We start from the raw sequence: 17,815 nt of genomic DNA, 5'->3' as shown, positions 1-17,815 counted from the left end.
TGCTTCCTGCTTGTTCCTGAGCAGGTGGCCTGTCCTATGCTGCTGGCTTCAGCTCTCACAGAGACGCCTGCCCTGACAGTCTGTTTTGTCAGCTGCTCCCCCTGCCTCTCTTAACTTGGAGGTAGAAGAAGTTAGACTGAGGGTACCAGCTGTCCAGTTACCCCGGGGTAATCAGATAGTTCAGAGGACACTGTTGCATTATCACACGCTGTCAGCATTAATTTCAAAACAGATGCAAGATAGTTATGCAGGAAAGCACAGTGATCTCCAGCCTATATATACCACAAAATGGAAGTGGTTCTATTTATTATCTTACTATTACAATGAAAAAAAAAAAAAAAAGAGCTTCATGTTATCAGTGGTCAAATATCTTTTAGTCATCCTTATAATGCAGAGAACAAACAGTAAATTTCTACAGTGAACACTGTCTTTATTCAATGGCTATGTTATGAACAACAAAATCAGTCTTTGAAGGTAGATTCCCTTTATTCTGTGTCTGTTTAGCTTTGACAGATAGGATACAATATGAGAAGAAAATTGTAATGTGCTATAAAAATGGGTTGAATTATAAAGGTCTTGTTCTCCCTATGACAAGAAATGATCAAAAGGGATCTGTTATTATACTAATTAACCTAGAGGTGTTTCTACAAACAGTTGAGGCAAACATACTTTTAAATTATAAGTAACTTGATTGTGTTTTTTATTTTAATATTCCTGGGAAATCCTGAAAGGATATGGGCATCAAGAAGAAAGGGTTAGCCCATCAGGGACCTTTATTAAGCTTTTTGTGAGAATACGTGCACTCATGAAGGTTAAGGATCTGGCATCACTGAAAATGTATTAATCAACAGACAAGATATAGCACAATGCACTCTTCCCAATGGCCTTGGCTCTGACCCTTTTAAAGATAATGGGAATACTGTCCACTAAGAACTAGATTAGGACGATCAAGTGCATTTCATCAGGGTTTGACTTGAACCATGATCCCAGAGGTGAAAAGGCAGAGGTTTATCCACTGAGCCAACCAGCCCTTGTCCAGATAAAATCTTGAATATGATGTATAAGGGCAAATTAGGATGGAGGAAGGAAATTGATTGCCTAGGATCATTGTTACCTAGGACTGGTCATAAGGAAATCCTATGCATCCTGAAACTGCCTCTTTTATTTAAGGTGGTCATCTGAGATGCCTGATTTTCATAAAGATGCAGGTAGGGAAATGGCTTTATGCTCTCCTCCTCTACTCATGAAAAGGTATTCCCATGCTAGGAATTGCATTTGCTTATGCAAAGTAGTGTTAGTGTTTAGTTGACGTGCCATTGGATACACTGCAGAATGAGTAATGACAAAGATCAGGAATATTACCAATAAATTCTTCATACTAACAAATCTTAGTGTACATCTAGATTGCAAGGAGGAGTCAAACTGGATGTGCTGGGTTAGCTGTTCACTGCCAAATTTCTGGTCCAGGTAAACAAGTTATTCTGCTGTAGAATTTGCCCGTATTACGAAGGTAGAAATCATATTTCATGACCCTTTGTCCTCTTGTCCTGTTCTACACAGCCAATGCAAGTCCAAAGGCTAATTCGGGTGTACTATAAGTATTTTTTTAGCCATTGGCCCTTGTTTAAGTATTGTCTAAAGAGCAAGTCCAGCATCTGTATTTGCGCTCTGTAATCTAGCCTGTGGTCAGCATGATCTGCTAACATGGTTTGGCCTAAGGGCACTCCTTTTAACCTTCATGGGATCCAAGAGGATATCTAGAGAGGCACTGTTTGCATTTGTATTATGGTCCTCAAGAGTTTATGGATCTCACTGTCACCCCTTACAGGTAATACTTGCGCATATAGAAAAGCACCCAACCTGAACTTTCACATGTTGCCTGAAGTCTTTGGCAATCCAAATAAAGATAGAAAGGTGCTTAATATTTTTTACCCTGAGTCTCTGCAACAGTAAATCCTTTTACATTTTCCAGGCATGCCTGATAACCTCATTGTAGTTTTATATGAGATGTAAGACTGAAGGATACTTCTGTACAAAAGATACGGCTTGAGATGAGAGCAGGATGTCAGTCGCGAGGAAGCAGACATGAGTTCACGTCCTGCTGCCCCTTCCTGGGCAGCCCTGCCAGCAGGCTCTGGCAGTTCCAGAGATGTAAGGGTATGAATTTGAATCCCCTCTGGGAAAGAAGCCCTGCAAACGCAGGTGTCTGGAAGTCTCGGGTGATGTTTCAGGGTGCCCGGTTGCCTGCAGGGGCAGCGGGGCCGCTGACCCCGCAGCAGGACACCAGACACACCAGCGCCTCTGGGGTCCAGCCCGTCCGCAGGACCCGCAGGTCAGCTCACCCTGCCGGGGGCCTGGCTCAGGGGGTTCAGCCTCAGTGTGAGTTTCGCCCAGCTGAGAAGCAAGGGTCTTAGTCTTTACTCAGAAAAGGTTTTTTATCATTCTGCAATACTAAAACTGTGTTGTACGTGTTTTTATGCTTTTCTGAAATTGCAGTTGCAGACTGACAGCACAACACATGCCACTATTAACTGCCTGGTGGTATAAATCCATGTTATGTTTCACAGTAAAAGATGTAAAATTTAACAAAATAATACACTAGATCTGTCACTTTTGCAAGCAGGATACTCCTAATTAAAATCTTGTATTGTTAAAGTTGGCAACAACCCAGTCTTTCTTGCCATTTTGAAGGAGGCATATATTACAAGCTGTTGTTCAGTTTATGAATTACAATAATGTTCAAGTGTCTATTTCTGTAAACTTTTGAAGAAAGGCAATTTGCATAAATGCAGTTTTGCAGAGTTACTTTTTTTAAATCAGTGCAAGCACAGGAATCCCAGGAGAGGGAGTGACAAAAGCCACTTTTTACTATTAGAAGATAAGTGGAGTGCATGCAGACTTTCCCCGGGTGGTAAAGTCCCTGAGAACTGCTGCTCGCCATGGCTGCTCTCACTGTGCGTTGGTATCCAAAGGATCACCCAGTCAGTACCGGGTGCGCAGTTGGTCAGTACTGGGTGCGCATGCTGGGGCACAGGATGATGGAGCTGTAGTCGCGGTGTTTGAAAGCAGTGAAAATACGTGCAGCGTTTCGGATGCTTGGGCTCTTCCTTGGGCACTGTGGAGCTGAGGGACAGAATGCGATTTGCTTCTGCAGAGCGGTTTTGGTGAAGAGCTCTGGGGATGTCAGTGGCCCTTTCGTTGTCAGCAGAATGTGAATGGGGATAACTGTTGCTGCATGGTGAGAGTTTGTGCTCAACCCTGCTGAGTGCTTTTAACTTCTTAACTAGTTTATTCTTTGCACGTGGTTAACTGTAGTCTCCTTACTGAGAACTAATTACCTGAATAATACAACAGGATTCTGAATTAGTTTTCTTAAAACAACAAAAATATCCCAGAATGAGATCTGGACTCTGCTGCGTGTTACTGAGCAGAGGGATGACTGAGCACTGGGGAACTGCTAGCAGGGTGTTGAACTTCAAAGCTTATCCATGCTAGTGGTTTCAGCGTGAAGTCAATGTACTTGGATTCAAAGGGTCCAGACAGGACAATTAAGAAAAACAGGATAATATGCAGAATACAAGCATGTGATATTTCAACAGGGGCCACAAACTCTGCTGGAAAATTTAAGGGGTATGTAATTAGAGAAGTTTGAAGGAGCTGTTCTATCCAAATCAGCGTTGATGTGTGTGTGTATTATGGGACCAACAAGGTACTAAATGTCTTACAGAATGAAAAATGCTGCTTTACATGAACTTCTAGAAATGCCTGTCTTAGGCCCTTTTTCGCTACCTGAAAGCCCTGAGTCTTGAGCACATTCTTCTGCAGCGTGCCAGGATCTTACTCTGCCCTACCCAACAACTGAACACATCACCACTTTGCAAATCAATCACCGAAGTCAAAATCACCACTGCTTTTCCACAGCCGCTCTCACAGTGTTTCTCCACCAGGAAAGGAGTGGTGCCCGTGTGGTGCTCAGCACTCAGGTTGTGTGAGCACAGCCCTCTGCCTGGGCCCTGCAGTGCAAATCAGGCTAGGGGAGCAAGAGGAATGTGCAAATGGGAAACTCGGCAAGGAAAAGGGAGCTGCAATGAGGCAGAGCCAATAGCAGTCTCCAGTAATTTCTCTAGTGATCAATAGATTTCAAGAGAAACTATGGTTCTTTCTAAACATTTTAAGCAACCTAAATATTTCTGTAACAGAAATACTATTTTAAAATACATTTTCCAGTCCAGTTGTCTGAAAAAGTTGGCATACTTGCTTGAAAATATACATGTCCTTTAAAGTGCCAGAATGTCTCCTGAGAGAGACACATATATTGTCAAAACAAGAACAAAACGTTTTTCTGAGTGAACTTCCAGTGAAATAAAAAGTTTTCTGATTTAGTACAGGCACAGGGAGCCTTTGGCACCACCCGTGCCTAACTCTTCTAATGCTAAGAAAAGTATATTTGGTGCAGTTTTTCTGTGTGCCATATATCCACATTCATGTGGAGTTGATGATTTGACAACACTGCCATTCAGGATGTACAGACAGACTCTCAGAAATGTGCAGAAATGCAATGATATACAAAAGTAGTGTTAAGTGGTGTGCTTATATTCAATATGTATATATATTATTATTTTTTGCTATGAAACCTGATTTTAAAGAATGGCTTTATGAGAAAAGGAAAATTAAGATTCAAAATAGATAGTAATGGATAATTTTACTAAGTCTAAGCTAGAGAAAACAGTAGCTTTAAATAATGCCAGAGCAGAGTTGTGTGTAACATTTTCACAGATAGATGAGAGGGATCAGTATATCCACAGACGTTTATTTGAAGTCAGTAGACTGCTGAATCACTTTCTAAATATTTTTTTCTCAGCTGGAAAGCTGGATTAGATTGCTGTATTTCCAAAGTCTTTTGAAAAAAGTGCATGCCATACAAGTCTGGCAAAGGGGTTTACAGTGACCACTGACCATGTATTTTAATTCTCTGAGGTCATTTCTGTATGCTTATCTACTTTTTTTTTGGTCTGAAACTTCATTTCCCTTTCACAGCTGTGAATTCTCTGGTGGGCCCTGGAGATGGATTTGATAAATGCTGCTAATATCACCTTCTGATCTAACAATGCTCTGACTTTGGTCTGTAGGTCTTGATGAGTAATTGCCGTTGTTCTACTCCAATGACTGAATTAAGTTGCCCTGTTTTAAAGGGTTCATACTTGTGTGATTTTAGCCAAGGTGGCCTACCAAGCATACCGATGGACATTGACCTTTTCAGAGTGCCTCATTGCTTTAAACTGAAGCAAGCAAAATTACCTTGATTTCTACAACTGGCTAAACTCTGTTACAGTCCTTTGGTTTCTATCAAGCTAAACAATACCCACATGTAGTGTTCCAGATGAATGTTATCTTTGGCCAGAATGCCCACTGCTTTCCATATACAGCCCCAGCAGCTACAGGGACAGTGGACTGAGCTCGGTTCCAGCCCTGGGGTGAGGGAGTTCACTGGAATACCAATAGGAAAGATTGCAGTGTTGAGCCATCAATCCAGTCTTGCCCACTGGCACACGGGTTCTGCAGACTGTGCCTGTGCAGGACGGAAAAACAACAGTTCTGATAATTCCCTTGGGAGGTGATGGGCACCGCAGCTGATACAGGCAACAGACATAAAGGTTTTCAATTCTACTCTTATTAAATAGGGAATATTCTTTAATGCAAATGCAATCATTCTTTAATTCTGTGCAAAGAACTTCATTGATATCAAGTTGATTCCCATGTAGGTCAATAGGAGCTTGAGTATGCAAACCAATTGAAGTATTTAGCTCATGCAGTTTATGAAACAAAAATATATAACTTCAGACTGTGAAATCGCATTGATAGATTTAGCCTGTTTTTTAAAACAATATTCTTCCCTATGATTTTTTTTTTGTCACAGTCACAGGCCAGTGGATGTGTACTCTGTGCATTCTTAATCATGCTGCATCTGTATTCCCCGAGGTGTATCGTCTCTTTGTCTCACAGAGTATCGACTAACTATAGTTGTATTACTCACATGTATGGATGGCATTTTCATTTGGAAGATGTTAATCAAATGTTCATGTTGGGCTGGTAGCTGGATATTGTAAACGAAATATCTTGACAGAATATCAGCAACTCAATGGTTAGAGCAGATAAAACAGCCCTTACATAATCCTTGCAATATTTTATGTATGAATACATAGGTGAAATTGAGTTTGGGAAAAAAAAAGTAAAAAGAAAAGTCTTGTGAACTTGTGACAAATAGTTCTAGAATTAGCTTCCAGACACAGCATTTTAAAATCTCTATGCAATTGTTCAAATTACCCCACAACATCATGTAACACCATAAAGATTTGCTTCTTAAAGATGACCATGTAATTAGTAAATTAAATGGAACAATATATTGATTTTTAGGCTTTAAACTGATTTTTTTTTGTCATTTCTAAGTCATTTAGAGTGAGCAGACATATTCACGTTTACTACTATGGCAATGATATTCACAATGCTGTTTAATGTACCATATGTAAGCAAGTGAGAAATCTGTGCTGAAAATATCCATGAATAGATTTTTTTTAAAATACGGTGCATATGCTTTAAAAATAAAGACATTGTCCTGTAATATTTTGACTGCTTTTCTGTATCAGGTGGCGTACATTAATTTTCATTAATTATCTGTAGTGCTAAGGAGCACCAGACACCCATGTACGTACCTGCCATAAAGCAGATGTAATGAATTGGTGCCTGTGCCAAGTCTCTTTCCTTCTCTTCAAGTTGGGTTGAAGGAAAGTAGCATCTATAATTGTGATAAGGCCTAGGTTTTCTTCACCAGTAATCTTGCGTTTTGAGATTGCAGGCTTGAATGAGAACCAAAGTGCTTTTAAGACAAATATCAGAAAGAAAGTAGTGGTTAGAGCATGCTCTTCTGCTGAAAAATTAACTTGAGTTTTCTCAAAATGCACAATTCAAATTTTCATCATTTCTTGCCTTCATCTCTTCCACTATCTGAAGCGGTATCAGGTAAATAAAGAAAAGCTCTTAGGTGGGTTCACACTACACCATCCTGAACACATGAAGGATTTGCCATTTCACTTCATGAGAATGAGCAGATGTCCCTTTGTGTGGTTTGTGGACACATCTGTGCAGAAGGTCACAGCTATTGTAACTTAGTCACTTAATATCTAGGAAAAAATACTTTGTTAAATTTAAGTAATTATTAAAATATAGCAAGACATAAAAAATACGTGCAAATAATCTGCTCTGGCTAAAATATTTAACTGTTTTACGTATGAGGATGCATTGTCAACAATGAACATTCCCTATGTGTCTCTTTTAGGCACGTTCTTGGGCTTAGACATTCAGCTAGGTCATCGTGAGGTTTTGGCTTTATCATTATTAGTTTAATGATGTCCATTTACCTGGGAAAACTTGGAGAACAGATAGAGAGTCCAGCACATAATAGTTTTGTTCCTATTATCAGTCCTCTGTCACCAGTGTCAGCAGCTCATCTGCATAGCACAGTCACAACTCAACAAGCAACTGCAGCAAATAAAAATATCAGAGAAACTTCTTTGAATGACAATGCATGTCTGAATACTTAGTCCTCCAAACGCTGGCTTTCATTTAGTTTGCAAATATCATTATAGCAATAACAATCTGAATGTATAAAATTTTGAAAGTGTGAATTGGTGTGAGAGGACAATGGTTCTATTTAACATCCCTAGCCCTTGGAATGCTCATGAGTAATTTATACCATTGTGTTCTATGGAGCATTGTTCTTTTATTCAGTTCTTGCAGTTTCACTCTTCAGAAATAGTCCTCTTTTTCCCAATGCCTTCACTTTCCTGCTCTGATATTTTTTACTTGGAAAGAGCAGGGAAAAAAAGTATTTGTATTGTACTAATGTATAAGTATTTCAAATAAACATTTTTACTGGGGATAGTGGATCTTTTTTCCTATGATAGATTCATGTTGGACAGATAATTAAACAAGTGGGAACGTGGAACAGAAAAGTGACATTTGTTTTCATAGCCATCTCGTATTTATACGTAGTGGCTACACGTCTATCTATACATACTTAAATAAAGGATCACAGTCTGGAAACATGCATGATGAATCATTTTTTCCTGAAGTGTGTTGATATTACTTCATAGGAGCAGGCTGAATTGTCCCAACATTTTTAGGATTGAGCATATTATTAGATAGATAGATACATGAGATGCAAGTTCCCACACAGATGTTTATAAGCATTTATCCAAACATCTTGATTAGCAGGAGGTTTGAACAGGTGTTAAAATATGCAAAAATTAACTGCAATTATTTGTATTGTTACATCTTTACTAGCATACCATCTCAAAGTTTGGTGTCAGTTTGGCATCCTGAAATGGGGAAAGCTACCCATTAGTTTGCATCTGTGTGTAGAAGTACATACACAAAGCAACACGGCAACTAGAAATGGAAGAAAACCGGGTGGGCCTTGGAGAGGTAGCTAATCAGCAGTGCAGGTGGTTCAGGTAGCTGCCTTTCGCACAGATAATTAATGTGTACAAGTAGCTGCTAATTGCACGTTTCAGGAATGATTTATGAGGTGGCAGAGGAGAAAGAGGGACACAATCTAATTTCTTTGGGAACCTCTGCCATTCATACAATGGTATCAGCACAGCTGTGAGATGGGACATGATTAATGAACAGTGGGCAAACACGCCACCGTCATACAGGATACTGTTTTGATGACATGCTTGTCAAAATAGAAAGTGGCACTCAGAACGACAGCCAGTAACAGAGTAGATTATGAGCTTTTTGTTTTTTACCTCACTAATTCACGTCCACGTCAGATTTAACACCAGCCGTGGTTTTAAATAAGGTTTTGTGTCCATCAGAAGAGTTGTTGGTTTAGCATGGACTATTATTATTGACTTGTTATGAGCAGGTTTGTGTTCATGAACAAAGCCTACAGACATTTATTTCCTCTGTCATGGTCAAGGGAAAACAAATTTGGCAAGAAGTAATATTTATACAGGACATTAAATCTAGACTTATGAATACCTCTGTGAAATACCTTCTTCCAGTACTACATCTTGGCTGCTGCCTGCGAACACATTTTACCTATTGTCACGTTTCCCTTTTTCTGCTATCTGACATGCACCACCCAAAATAGGTGTACAAAAATGCTGCTTGTCTTTGCTTAGGAAGAGTGATTTGCACATCCTTGTGTTTATTGTACCTTCTTATCTGAGCTAAAGATAATATAAAGTAATATGATACTTTCACTGGCATTTTTGTGGGTTGATTAGCATATCAGTTTGCTGTACTCTTTTAATGCTAGCCTGGTTTATCTCTGAAAAGGTTGCTAATAAAATTTTTAAAAATTTTGCCATCTTGAAATAGTAAGTGTACATACAGGTGGTCACTGATGTGAAGAGCCAATGTTACATGTTTCGCTGAGATGAAAAGGAACATTTTGTACACTTTTCTCAATGAACTGTTTATATATCAGAATAGTATTGAGTGTTTTGCATTGTTTTAAAAACTATTATGAGGGGATATAGCTCAAGCTGTTTAATCAAGTCTGTTACATTTTTCAAAATGTAGTGGGTTTAGATTGCTTCAGTTCAACATTAAAGAGTGAATATATTTATTTCTATCTTTTATAGCTTTTAGAATTTGACAGAGAGCTGTCAGTCTTTAAAGACAGATTGTATGAACTGGACATCTCATTTCCTCCCAGGTAAGATTCATATATAATCCATTTATTTAGCTAGTGAGCTAGCTAAAGCATAACTGTTACTAGTGCAGCAGGTAAAATGTGAGTGTTCCTATACATATTGTAGAAATCATAATGATCTTCATTCCCTTCACAAATGTTTACAGTCTTCCTACATCCCCTCAATGACTACATAAATTGTGCTCAATAGCTCATTGTTTGGATTGCACTGATGCTGTATTTTATAGCTGCATTTGAAATAAATCTGACATGCTTCTATGCTAAGAGATGCACAGCTACTGTTAAGCATTAAAGCCAGATAACCTATTAAAATACTTGATTGTAACCATTAGGACAATCTTTACCTACAGCTGTTGAAAACTGGCTAGCAAATGGGACTCAATGGAAATAGACTTGAAGTGGAGGTGAAAAGCTTAATGCCTTTGCTCAAGGTGGGCTCCAAAGGGAGCAGCAAGAAAGAGTACAGGAACTGAGATTCTGTTTTTTCAGTTTCAGTAAGCATGTTATATAACTATGTAGACTATTAACTGTATGGACTATATAGACTATATATTTTTGGTTTTTTAATATGCATGCATGATTTTAATCTGATGTATTCCATAGATGAATTTTAGCCATGAATATACAAGTATTGTTATAAAATAAAACCAAGACTTTTGCAAATGGCAGTCCTGTTCAGGGGAAATATATGGAAAATACTATACATTTTAAAATGTGTGTAGGTCCTTTCCAAGAGTAAAGAATTCAAGTCTCACAGTTATTTTTAAGGGAAAGAAAAAGTGAAAACTATAGTAAAGTTACAAGAAAGTTAGAGTAAAGTTACAAAAGATCATTGTAGGGGTAAATGTAGGAAACTATTTTTTTTTGTATTTAATACAATATTCTTGAATATTGCTATTTTGTCCTTTAGGAACAGACAGAAAGGTGTGATGTTTTGGCATACAACAGGAAAAAATTTGGAAAGCTTGCCTATTTGTTATCATGATCTCATTACTTCTCACCAGCCATCTGCGATACTGATTATATTGATCCCATGGGGCAGTGGAAGTATGCATGGAGAGGTTACCAGTGCTCTAAATTGTTCTTATTGATTGAGTATGATAACAGAAGACCAGCAGTGTGTACATCTCTTGAGTGTATTTCATTAGTTGTGTACCTGTTGGGGGTAAAAGGAGGTGAGGGAAAATATTTTTTTTTTTTTGCCAGAAATACTCTTCCACTGGATTTCACCAACTTAGTCCTTTTTCTAAAATGAAGATCAATTCCCTTAGTCTTCAGTGGAAACTTTCTATTTAAGATCAGTTTCTCTAATAATATCCGATAAAACAAACACATTTTCTCAGTCTGTATAAGTGACTGCATAGCTCAAACTCCAGTTGTCACCTCAGTTGTAGGAAGTCCCAAATTAAGTTTTTGGCCTACAAGGCAAATTGCATGGCACGTGTTGTATGTAAACAGCCTGGCTGGGCAAGATTGAGAACACATCTTATTTTTAAAGCTCTCTATCATTTGTGTTTGCTTTTGCTACTTTCTGTCCTGTTTTGTGGGAGGGGATTGAGGGGGAGGGGAGAAGTTTGTGGGTTTTTGTTTGTTTGTTTTTTGTTGTTGCTGTTGTTGTGGTTTTTGTTTGTTTGTTTGTTTGTTTTCTTACTTAAAGCTTTACCAGCCTTGGGTTTAGGTTTTCTACCTAAGAGTGAAAATTCTTGGGAAAAAGTCAAACAAAACTGTGCATCAATTTGCAAGCAAAGTGCAAGTCCAAGGAGACCTCTCAGCCACAACCAGATTTGGTAAAAATATCTTGTTGCTTGAATGGTTTGCAGGTTCTTCAGACCTTTCTGCTAATATGGTTGTGTGTCATTCTGCTCTAGATCAAAGATCAGAAGTTTGGTGTGAGTAGTCTTTGTATCTAAGTTGTGCTTTTGAACTCTGTGAAATGATGTGAACCTTTCGCCTAGCTTTGAAAAATTAATGTTCACAGATTACATCAAAATCTCATTAGATATTTATTTTTTTAGTGGCTAGGTTTCTTGCAAAGAAAATGAACCCTTCTCCCCTTTACATCCAGTTGGAGCAAGGGGCGGGGGGAAATATTCAAGAGTAAAATGCAAACAAAACAACAGCTGGAACCAAAACTGTTCCTACACATGCCTACTGTGCAGGAGCAACCTGGTAGGCATGCAGGGAAAGGCGTAACTCAGACTTGGGAAGGTGGAACCTGGAGCCAATGCTGGGTCTCCAAGTAGGGAGGCCAAGACTTGCACAAGAAGCTGGAAGAGGAAAGCTTTAGCAGGTTAATTGCCGAGAGACTGAGACAATGAGCCAACACTGCAGAAAAGGGAGGACTGGGCAAGTATGATCTGGAGCACTGAGGGAAAGTGACGGAAAGCTCTAGGAAGAGTGAGATGGCCACAGGAACATGACAGAGAGTTGGTCTTGCCCTTCTCAGAAGGGGTAACTAGGAAAAAGGTTTTCTGTGTCCCTTTCTAGCACTGATCCACAGAGTGATCAACTGCTGCTGTCAGATGACGGGTGCCAGAGTACAGAGGAACCCCCGTCAGGTAGGGTAGCACCATTTGTCATTGAAATACAGCTGGAATGGAGCTTGGAAGGGGCATAATATAAGACCATGTGAAGAAATCTTGGGAGAAAATGGAAGATGTTTGCGAAAAGTTAAAACAGGAGTAAATAAGAGGGCTGTGAGAGCTGCACATGAGAACTGCTGGTGTTGCTATAGAACAAGCAGCGAGCATCAGGACGGTGGAGGGAGAGGGCCAAATTAATAGGAGCAAGAGGAACTAAATTAAAACGTTAGTCAGCTGCATTTATTCTCTCCACGGCCTCTGTATCTGAACACTTGACACAGAGCATTAACATCCAAATGATGTATTTTGATCCCATTAGCATTTTAAGCTACTGTGTCTACAGTATGAGGCTGTTATTATTTTAAAATATTAAATAAAGCGTTACACCAGAGATGAAGCTCTGGTAAAAAAAAAAAAAAAAGCTAGACCAGATGAAAATGTTGCATCCCAGAAGTCCTCGTGGTAGTACAGACTGTGGATGGAACCCAGATTTTGATGTTTTTTAATCAGTATAATGAGTGAAATTAAAGTATCCTTCAATATGAGCTAAGTCTCCCCCCCACCCCCCACCCCGCATGCTTTCAGACTTCGATAACCAATTACAGGAGAAGCACTGTGAGGCCACAGTGCCACCAAGGAGGGCAGTCACCAAGTTCTGCTGGCAACTTATCCACTTCCAACTCCTTCTTTCTCAATTTTATTATTTGTTTTTGTTTCCTTGCAAAATCAAAGCCAAATCTGCATCATGTCTCTGTTTTGTTTTGTGCACATCACCAATATCAGAGATGAAATATTTCATGAACCACAATATTGTCTTGCAAAGTTAAAGGCAAGGCACCTGAGCCCCAGGATCTGCATTACAGGAGCTGATGGGCTCAGGTCCCGTGCTGGGGTCCCCTTGTTCCTGCAGCACTCGCTCCCCGTGCCGCCTGCCTTGGGCATCTGGGGGACCTCTATGGAGGACGGCAGGCGCCCTGTCTCCAGAGCCCCTGCTGACCCCTTCCCTGGGCAGCAGCCAGCCGTCACACTACTCTCGATTCTGTTGCCTTCCAAGTCAGATGAAAAACCAAGGTCCTGACCACTTCTTGCCATAACACTTTTGCGAATGTATAGATGTCTAGACAGAAGTTCTGGCCAATCTGGTACTTGGATTCCCCCTCCCCAAGCACACTGTTACTTTACTTGGGTTTGGTGGTATTCCTCGCTTCCTGCTCCAAACCGCTGTGGAGCATGCTGGTGCCATGCTGATTGCTGTTCCCATTCAAGTGGTCACTGCGTTGCAGCGGTAAAGGATGCTGACCTTTGCAGCTCTGCATAGACTAGCTCCTTAACTCACCCCGGCGTCTGCAAATCCACATCTGCCCTTCCAAGGTGGAGCAGACACTTCAGAACAGGAACCCTGTCCAGCTCTTGGGAAATGGCTGTAAAGGGTCATTTCCAGATTTACTCATTCCCTCTCTATTCCCATCCTGTTCCCAACTTTGGGAGCTTTGTGAACAGACTGCAGAGTGTGACTTGGGGGTACAGCAAACCCTTCCTCAGCCTCCAAAGGCCCATAGAGAACTAGCCCCGCAGCTGTTCTCAGCTGTGCCAAAGGACAGCAGTGCAAGGAGTAAACATGCATCTTTGCCTGCTACTCACTCTGTTTCCTTCGTATAACTAGTAATAGCAGTGATAATAAATAATAAATAATATTAAGTTTTTATATACTGAAAGCTGGCACTTTGTTTGGAAAAGATGCTAACACTGGGTTTATATAACATGAAATTTCTTTGAATTTAAGCAGATTAAAAAAAAGTTAAAAATCTATTATGAGAATATTGATAAAATAATAAGGTGTAAAACTGACAAGCTAAATTAGTGCATATTCAAAGAACAGATCAGCTTTACTTTAGGGTGTTTTTTCTCATCCATCCTTCCTTTGTGTTCTGGATCTTATGACAAGGGAATCCTGCTTTCCGTTCTGTAATCCTTTCACAGCCACCAGTGTCTTTCCTAAGTGGAGTACCGCAGAACTGGATTCACTGTTGCTAGAACTGCTGCAATCAGTGCCCTATTTTTATTCATGAAATAGAGCACATTGATTTTCTTCCTGGAAAAAATAACATAATTATTTATGTTGAAATAATTGCACCAATGTGCTATTAACTGTAAATTCTGATAGTTTGAATGGGCAAAAAGCAATGTGTTGATGTAGGACTTTTCAACCTAGAGCCTAGAAAAAAAATTAGGAATACAACATGAATGTTTTGGCTTAATTTACCCTCTGTTTCTCCTGCATTTCTCCCTCTTTTTTTTTTTTCTTCTGAGAAAAAGAAAAAAATTACTTGGCTGCTTTTATATGTTGTTTGCAAATATAAGCTTAATATGTAGGAGATTTTTCATACATCCAGTCGTACTAGATTTTCTATTTTTAAACAAAGGAGGATATGATCACTACTGTATCTCTAGAAACTACTTCTTTAAGTTTCTTGGTATTCTTAGCTGCAGAGTGTATGGTACACCAGTTTGTTCTGCAAATGCAACAAACAAAGCGTTTTTCACTGGAATCAGAGAAAGAAAGATCTAAAGTCACTTTTTATGCAGGCTTAAGGGCTTAATACGGGAACATTTGAATTCAGAAGGAACCTGTAAGCAATTGTAATGATAGCCTTAAAGTAGTATTTCAGAATTTGTTAGCAAATCCATGTTAGCTTTCTTCAAGCAAATGCTTAAATATAAAAACTTGGGATTTATGAAGTTGAGCAAAAACTTATCAAGATAAAAAAGTCCATTCAACTATTTTCATTTTTTGTCTTTCTCTTTTACTCCAATATTTGCTTACACAGTATTTCTTAATGTGGGCATTAATGGCCTGGGTTATAGAAATTTCTGACCAATCTAAGTGATAAATTATTATAGTTAACTAAGTTATCCTGTGTTTTTTGATACAATACATTAATACAGTTCTATCAGCGTTGGGTTCTGTACTTCATTTCACACATTCAAATCAGATATCTGAGATTACCCTACTAAGGCAAGCTTACAATAGAGTCTGTATTACTTAAAGACTCAGTCAGAGAGTACATGATATTTCAGTTACGGTCCCTTGATTCAATCTATGAATTACTCTCTCTACTTCTGTTCTTGATCCATAGTGTTACGATCTTACAGCAGGGCATGCTGGCCAATGACTGAAGGCAGAGTATCTCAGATAAAATGTATTGAATACATTTAGTAGTACATTCCACATCTCAAAAAAAAAAAAGGACAATTTTTTTCTTTCTTTTATTTGCTTCATTATTTGTGCATACAATTCATTGCCTAATTTGCACAGAGGTCTACAAATCAATAGCACAGTTACATTCCCAGCTTACTTGTAAATTTTCCCCTCAAAAAGCATGTTTGAAATTCAGTGTATAATTGAGATAAATGGAAAAGGTCACGTCCCTTTGAGTTGCAACAGACTAAGTGACTTATAAATTCATTTTTTATAAGCATAAACTGTTTATTCTCTGAATTTTATCATGAGATCATATTGATACACTACCGTAGGCAGCTTGGAGTTGAAAGCTTTACTCCTGTCAAGTCAGTGATATTTTGTGGTCAACGTCAGTGAAAGTTCTGGAAAGTATTTGGAAGTTCTGGTGTCCTGCAAGGGCTTATGTACTTAGAGCATGAACTGAGAAGATAATCAAATCTGATTCTTGCATATGCTCAGTTTCATTAAAAATTGAAATCAGTTCTTCCATTGTAATAATCAACAGAGTTAATTTCCATTTTCCATATTTTAATTGTTCAGTATTAAGTGTTAGCGTTTTTACAGTGAATCTCTCTGTGAATTTCAAGCGAAGCCATGACAGTTGTGTAGGCATATACTTTTATACTGATAAGAATTTATTTTAAAGGAAATCAGAGTACTTTGCTCTTTAGATGAACCTTCTAATAAGCAAGCCATTGTCCAAAATTTTCATACTCCATTTTGAAAGTTATAATACCTTCTTGTAAAGCACCATTTGTCCTGCCTGACATTATGATACTGCACTGTTTACTGGTTCCCATTTAGAGAAAGAGTCAGCTCAGGGTAGATGTTGAGCAGCTGAACAGGCAGCACCCTGGTGCCTTGTGCTTCATCGTTGAGAGCACAATGCATGCAGTAAACTCATGGCACCTGTGCTCAAGAAGTGATCCATCATGCTGGGTGCGACAAGCCTGTTACTGCTCACCCCCGTGAAGAATTTGGCTCTTCCCTGCTAGCAGGGGCCTGGAGCCGGGGAGGCGCAGCAGGGCCCTGGGCAGGCGCCAGTTCTTCCACCAGGCGAGGGGCGAGCAGGCAGCCTGGGTGCGGGAACAGGGCACCCGTGGGACACAAATGACAAGACAACAGTGAGCTGGGCTGGCCAGCGACAACAACTGCTAAGTGGCTATAAGGTATCAATAAAAATCTCCCGTTTTTGAACACTAGGGGAACTGATCTTCATGAGACTTTACAGGTATGATAGGTAAGAGTTACCACTCTTGCTGCAGAGTACGCAAAAATGCAAATTGTCCATTACCAAAAAAAAAAAAAATATTCTTTGTATTATTTGTATCTTCTTACTGGGGGACCTAAAACTGATTGGTTGCCAGGCCTTCTTGTTTCCAGTTTTTCATTACACTGAGATAGCATTTCAATATAAGTTATAATAAAAATATTGCCTTTTTCAGTAATTTTCTAACTGCACAATGCTGAATGAAACTAATATGTGTCATAGTATTTCTGTAGTTTTTAATTCTCCTCCACTGTACTGACAGTTGTTGATTTCATTATCCTCTGCAAAATTCATGCACGGTGTGCCTTTGTGTAGTTTGTTACCATCTCTTTTCAGTTGATTGTAAACTACATCCAATAATCAGTGAGAGCACTTGACTCTTATCACTTGTAAGAGAGAGAAAACATCTCAGGAATCATTATTTACAGGTCTTGGCAAAAAGGAAGGTCTGTATATTTTCACATACTGTTGAATCATGCTCTTTAAAAACTGCTTTAAAAACTTAATTTTATATAAATTGTTTCTTATTTTTTCCAGTCACAGTGCTAATGGTTCCTAAAAGTAAAATTTTGGTGTTATAAGTGCCAAACAAAAAGTTACTTTTTAATTCTGTAGAAAGTGGAATCCTGTACTCTGATTCAAGACCATTCTTAAATATTATTTTTTTTTAATTAACTGGTATAGATAATTCTTTAAAGAAGTTGAAATACCAGAGGGCTTTTGCCCTGCATTGTTCTATTTGACAAGACTGGACAACCATGGAGAAAAGAAGAGCATTGCTGCACAGGCTGTCTTTCACCATTTGGTGTTTAAAAGTTAACTGAAACTGAGCTGATACCCTCCATAACGAGTTAATGCAAATCTTCTGTGCTTTTTGATGCTTTGAGAGAGGACTTCCCTTTGCTTAAACCCTTTGTGGGAAGGTGTGTTAGGTTGACTATCCATTGTGGAAGGCTACATAAAAACACAGTGTAGCTAAATTAATATAAACTTAGAGCCCT

At 39.0% G+C, this 17,815-nt stretch overlaps 1 protein-coding gene across 3 annotated transcripts in view; it reads left to right on the top strand.

The window, feature by feature from the left end:
• Positions 1-17,815, top strand: part of INPP5A (inositol polyphosphate-5-phosphatase A) — a 253,101-nt gene that overhangs the window by 216,800 nt on the left and 18,486 nt on the right. For all 3 annotated transcript variants that reach the window (XM_067000742.1, XM_067000743.1, XM_067000744.1), the window contains exon 12: positions 9,651-9,724. In XM_067000742.1, the coding sequence (XP_066856843.1) occupies positions 9,651-9,724 (74 nt within the window). The remainder of the gene's footprint in view (positions 1-9,650; positions 9,725-17,815) is intronic.

Source organism: Anser cygnoides, chromosome 7 (genome assembly GCF_040182565.1).
Source record: "Anser cygnoides isolate HZ-2024a breed goose chromosome 7, Taihu_goose_T2T_genome, whole genome shotgun sequence".
In the NCBI taxonomy this organism is placed as follows: domain Eukaryota; kingdom Metazoa; phylum Chordata; class Aves; order Anseriformes; family Anatidae; genus Anser; species Anser cygnoides.
This window is presented reverse-complemented; position numbering and strand designations above follow the sequence as displayed.